This window comes from Cryptomeria japonica, chromosome 3 (assembly GCF_030272615.1).
Source record: "Cryptomeria japonica chromosome 3, Sugi_1.0, whole genome shotgun sequence".
Taxonomy (NCBI): domain Eukaryota; kingdom Viridiplantae; phylum Streptophyta; class Pinopsida; order Cupressales; family Cupressaceae; genus Cryptomeria; species Cryptomeria japonica.
The window spans coordinates 283,348,126-283,353,156 of record NC_081407.1 but is presented as its reverse complement, the minus strand read 5'-3'; the positions used below and the strand labels follow the sequence as shown (position 1 = coordinate 283,353,156).

Below are 5,031 nucleotides of genomic sequence, written 5' to 3'. Positions count from 1 at the left end.
TCAAACACCACATCAATGTCAAATGTGAACTTACGTGATGAACAAGTCCAGCATATAATATACTAACTAAATCTTTACTCCAATAATAGAGGAAGATTTTATTCCACACTGTGATCAATCTATTCCAACAGGAGTTTAAACGTTTAATAGAGTTGTGGGTCAACTTCTTCCAAAGTTAATGTGATTGCGAAGTGTTGGGTAGGCTGAAATGAGATGAGCTGGGATTAGACAGGGGATTGTTATATCAAAATGGCTTTGGGATATGGAATAATCTCAGAGAATGATCAGTCCCACGTGAATAAGCACTACTTCAAATTATATGATCCTTTAGGGTACGAAGTTTGGCATATGACTTACCACCTTTTATCACAGTTCTTTGTGAATGTGTCATACTAGCTTCATATTTGCATGACACCTATGAAAGTCCATAAAGATTGAAGATATCCACTCCAATGATTTTTGTCCTTTGCAATATAAAGACTGAAGATATGACAGGAGCCCCCTTGAATGTCCAATCTGAAAGCAATGGTTCTTCACAGCTATGCTCAGACGTACCCACTTGTACTAACAATTTTATAACTTTACGTCTTCCATTAGAAAATTTCAGTACTGATTTGTGATTTCCACTAACAAGGCCATCTTTTGCAGAACAGGGGTTGGTCATGTCTTCATATAGGAGGACTACCAACTTTGCTTTTATCTTTTGATTATAGGAAGGAGTTCCTATGGAGATTGAAAAAGAGATACGTTTAGGCACCCACATGCAGCAGCAGCATGCATTGCAGAGCATATGCATGAAATCACAGTGGGTTTATGCAGTCTTTTGGAGGATCCTCCCCAGAAACTTCCCTCCACCCAAGTGAGTACTGCCATTTCCTTGCTTTGATGGATCATCATTATGAAGGTTAAGAACCAACAGGTAATGTATATGGGAACATAATGGTACAATGCAACTGGCTCAAGGTATTGAGAATATAGTGAGAGAGCAAATGAGTAAAATGGAGGGTATTAACTCTTGTTTGTGCTGGCTCTTGACATATGTTCTGCATTCATTAATCTTTTTTAACTTATTATTATATGTTGGATTAATCATCACTATTCGTTACATTTTTGGTAATTGATCTTGTGGACTAACTGTCACTCTGGAATAATCACTCTGGGATAAGTGAAAATGTTGATTTAGAAGTTCACTCTTATGGATATTAAAGCATCAATCCACGTTCAATTCCCCCGAGTTATGTCAAAGGGGGTGTTGGAGTAACTGCCACACCTCTGAGAATTGATCTCACGTACTAAATGTTTATCTGAGATAGGTGAAGTTGCTAATTTGAAATTTCACTCACTTAATGATTTTAGTGTAATGACAAAATGCTACTTTGAGATAGGTGAAGATGTTGATTTGAAAATTCACTAAAACATTCAAAGGGTTGTAGATCATTTGGTTGGGCACAATTGGTAACGATGATGGTATGAGATATAGAAGTCATCCACCAAGGTTTAAACCCCCGGAGGTGCATTCGGGCCAGGTTCAACTCCTCCGTGAATTTGATGGATTGGATCCCCCTACACGTGGCTGCTTAGCCAAAGGAGGCTTGTAGTTTAGATGTATGCTTACTCAAGTCGTTGTAATCTGCTATATGAAGATAGAGATGCCAACATGTTTCCATCAAAAAGTTCACTAAAACCACTGATTTTAGTCTAATAACAAATCTACAATATATTAAATCTCAAGAGTACTTTTATTGCCAGTATATATAACATTATAGTTCTGTTTTGCTATCGAACCATGTCCTCATTCAGGCTTGTAGTTTAGATTTAGATTTATGCTTACTCATATCGCTGTAATCCGATATATATAGGCAAAGATGCCGACATCTATGTATGCAGACATGTTTCCATCAAAAAGTTCACTAAAACCACTGGTTTTAGTCTAACAACAAATCTACAATATATTAAATCTTGAGTAGTTTCATTGCCAATATATATAGCATTATAGTTTTGTTTTTCTATTGAACCATGTTCGCACTTAGGCTTGTAGTTTAGATGTATCCTTACTCAAATTGTTGTAATCCGCTATATAAAGGAAGAGATGCCGACATCTATGTATGCTGACATGTTTCCATCAAAAAGTTCACTCAAACCATTGATTTTAGTCTAACAACAAATCTACAATATATTAAATCTCAAGAGTAGTTTTATTGCCCATATATATAGCATTATAGTTCTGTTTTGCAATTGAACCATCTCCTCACTCAGGCTTGTAGTTTAGATGTATGCTTATTCAAATCGTTATAATCTGTTATATAAAAGCAGAGATGCCAACGTCTATATATGCTGACATGTTTCCATCAAAAAATTTACTAAAACAACTGATTTTACAAATATGGTAAATCTCAAGAGTAGTTTAATTGCCCGTATATATAACATTATAGTTCTGTTTTGCTATTGAACCACGTCCTCACTCAGGCTTGAAACATATGCCATATATATTGACAGTATTCTGCATTCTTGAAACTTTTCTTCTTACTAGTATACATAGCCTTAAACTAGTTTTATTTCCAGTGTATATAGCCTTATTGTTTTATGTTGCTATGTCTAACATGAAGCTTAGAATCAAAATTGAGACATTCTCTTTTCAACAGATGGAATACTGAAAAGCAAACTTGTAACAGATCCAGGGAAAAAAACTCAAGGAATTGGTGAGTCCCATATCCAAGGTTAAGATGTCTTTCTCTGTCTAATCCACTTAATTAAATCTAATATTTTAGGATCTTCTGGCTTATGTTTCTACTTGATCAGGATGCTGGTCTGGGAAGATGGATTTTGTGACTTCAATTGTGGTTTGCAGCCTGGCCTGTTCTTCAAGATGACCCACGAAATCTACAACTATGGAGAGGGGTGAGTATTTTCCACATTTTCTCCATCGTCCAACACTTGAAAAAGGAATTATAGATCTTCATAAAATTCACTTGATATAGCAGCACAGTGTTTTCCATGGTAACAGCGTTATCTTAAATAAGATTGCTTTTAAATTCAATTGTATTAATTTTTAATCATTGTTTTCAGAAGACACTCTTCTTTTTAATGATAGATCATTCAGTGTTTCTGAAATGTCGATTTAAAAACAAATAGAATCTAGACATAATCTTATCTAACCTAGATAAACTTAAAAAAACTGATGCCAACAATTGTCTTTCCTTTAATATCTACTCCTTGATTCTATTCTTTAGAAAAATCAGAGGCAAAGCCTGATAAACCTGTTCCTTTTTAAAGAAGGAAAGGAAAATGCATTTATTAACTAGCTCCCATTGGGGCAGTAAACAAAATTTTATATTCTCACATGGAGGAATCCATAATACCATTTCAAGAACTAGAAACAAATTTTACTGTGAGGAATTTCTGTATCCAACCGTCTTTGCATTGTGGATGCACAGTATAATGGGCAAAATTGCAGCCACCCAGGGTCATAAATGGATATTCAGGGGCCAACCAGACCATCCTGAAATCAACGTTCTAAAGAAATCTGCATATTCTGTAAGTTATATGTTGGTATTAAAAAAAAAGATCATTTCTTCCATTCTGACCTTTTAATGTTTAGTAAGATTATTTTACCATGATTCTGATAGCATCCAAGAACATGGGAAGCGCAGTTCCATTCAGGCATCCAGGTAGTTCATTAAATTTGCAGTCCTTCCTAAGTATAATTGATATGGAAGTTATCATAATCAAGTAGAGCTCACTCTTTCAAATTGTTACAGACTATTGCTCTGGTTGCAGTAAGAGAGGGACTCCTTCAACTGGGTTCCACCTTAAAGGTGACAGCACATTGCCCAAGTGTATTTTTAGTTTTTTTATCATGTTATATTTCCCCCTGGATCTACCATTCTTAAATTCAATAATGCTAACAGCTCAGACCCGCTGATGTATAGGACAAGTCAGGTGACCGGATCCTCTGCCCATTTTACCATTCCTCTTTAGCCACCTAGCAGTCTTGTATTTGTTTCTAGGGTTTTATGTTCCATGTGGACTTTAAGAATGTGACTTTTTCATTGATCTTTTGTGAATATGTGTAATGTTAATTTATAATGATTTTGCAGATCACAGAAGACTTACAGTACGTGATTTTCCTTCAAAAAGAATTCTACTACTTACACACAATTCCTGGAGTCCTTCCACTCCATCCATCTTCTCAAACATTTCTGGCACAAAACACTTTTGCCAAAGCTCCATCAATGGAATCAATGTGCACTACTCAAGGTGATATAGATAAAATGTTATGCCAGGATTCAAATGCCCAAGAAAACTACAGGCCTCTACAACATATGAGCTTAGAACCAGGATTCAATCAGGGCTCCAATTTCCAAGCTTGTAATGAGAGTCTTAATATAGCTTCTCATGAGCACCAAGATCTATATTCTCTGGTCAATTGTGTTCCGGGTACAGTGGTCCCTTCAATGTCAAGTCTACAAGCCCTACTGTCCACACTTCCCTCTGTAACTCCATCCTCTTCGGCTATTCCATCCTACATGCAATAGCCAGGGGAAGAGAATATGGATGTCATATTACTCAATAAATACAGATGTGTCGAATAAAATCTTCTATGGTTGCTTTCTTTGAGTTCGATTATTTTAATTTAATTTGTTAGAATTTTTTTTAAATGGAAATAAGTTAGAATATATAGATGTCAGATGTTTTTGATTAATAAAGCAGTGAGAACAAGGGCACTGACCTTTTACATAGCATAACTATTAACGAAACCACAGTGCAGAAACAACACTATAACAGCATTAACAACAACTAACAACAAAAAGAGACCAAGTCTTTAGAAATCAGAAACAGGAGCAAAAAAACATAAAAACAAACTACAGGGGTGCCTTTCGCACCCCAGTGGCATCCATGGCACTGTTTCATTCATTGGACAAGAATTTGTAAAGGTCCCTAGCCTCCTGCTTGTCCTCCTCCGTGTTCGCAGTACGTTCAAATGTTATCTTTGTATAGTAGATTACAATAATATGAGTAAGCATACATCTA

At 35.8% G+C, this 5,031-nt stretch overlaps 1 protein-coding gene across 2 annotated transcripts; it reads left to right on the top strand.

Moving 5' to 3' along the window:
* The first annotated feature begins 613 nt into the window (after positions 1 to 613).
* Positions 614 to 4,617, top strand: LOC131029594 (protein RICE SALT SENSITIVE 3). 2 transcript variants are annotated; one of them, XM_057960129.2, is made up of 7 exons: positions 615 to 859; positions 2,643 to 2,699; positions 2,800 to 2,898; positions 3,435 to 3,534; positions 3,627 to 3,668; positions 3,759 to 3,815; positions 4,098 to 4,617. In XM_057960129.2, the coding sequence occupies exons 1-7, from the start codon at positions 726 to 728 to the stop codon at positions 4,533 to 4,535; spliced, it is 927 nt and encodes a 308-aa protein (XP_057816112.1). In that variant the 5' UTR covers positions 615 to 725; the 3' UTR covers positions 4,536 to 4,617. The 2 variants fall into 2 exon arrangements, with proteins under 2 accessions (XP_057816113.1, XP_057816112.1); XM_057960130.2 differs by lacking the exon at positions 3,627 to 3,668 and having other exon boundaries at positions 614 to 859.
* The last annotated feature ends 414 nt before the right edge of the window (positions 4,618 to 5,031 follow it).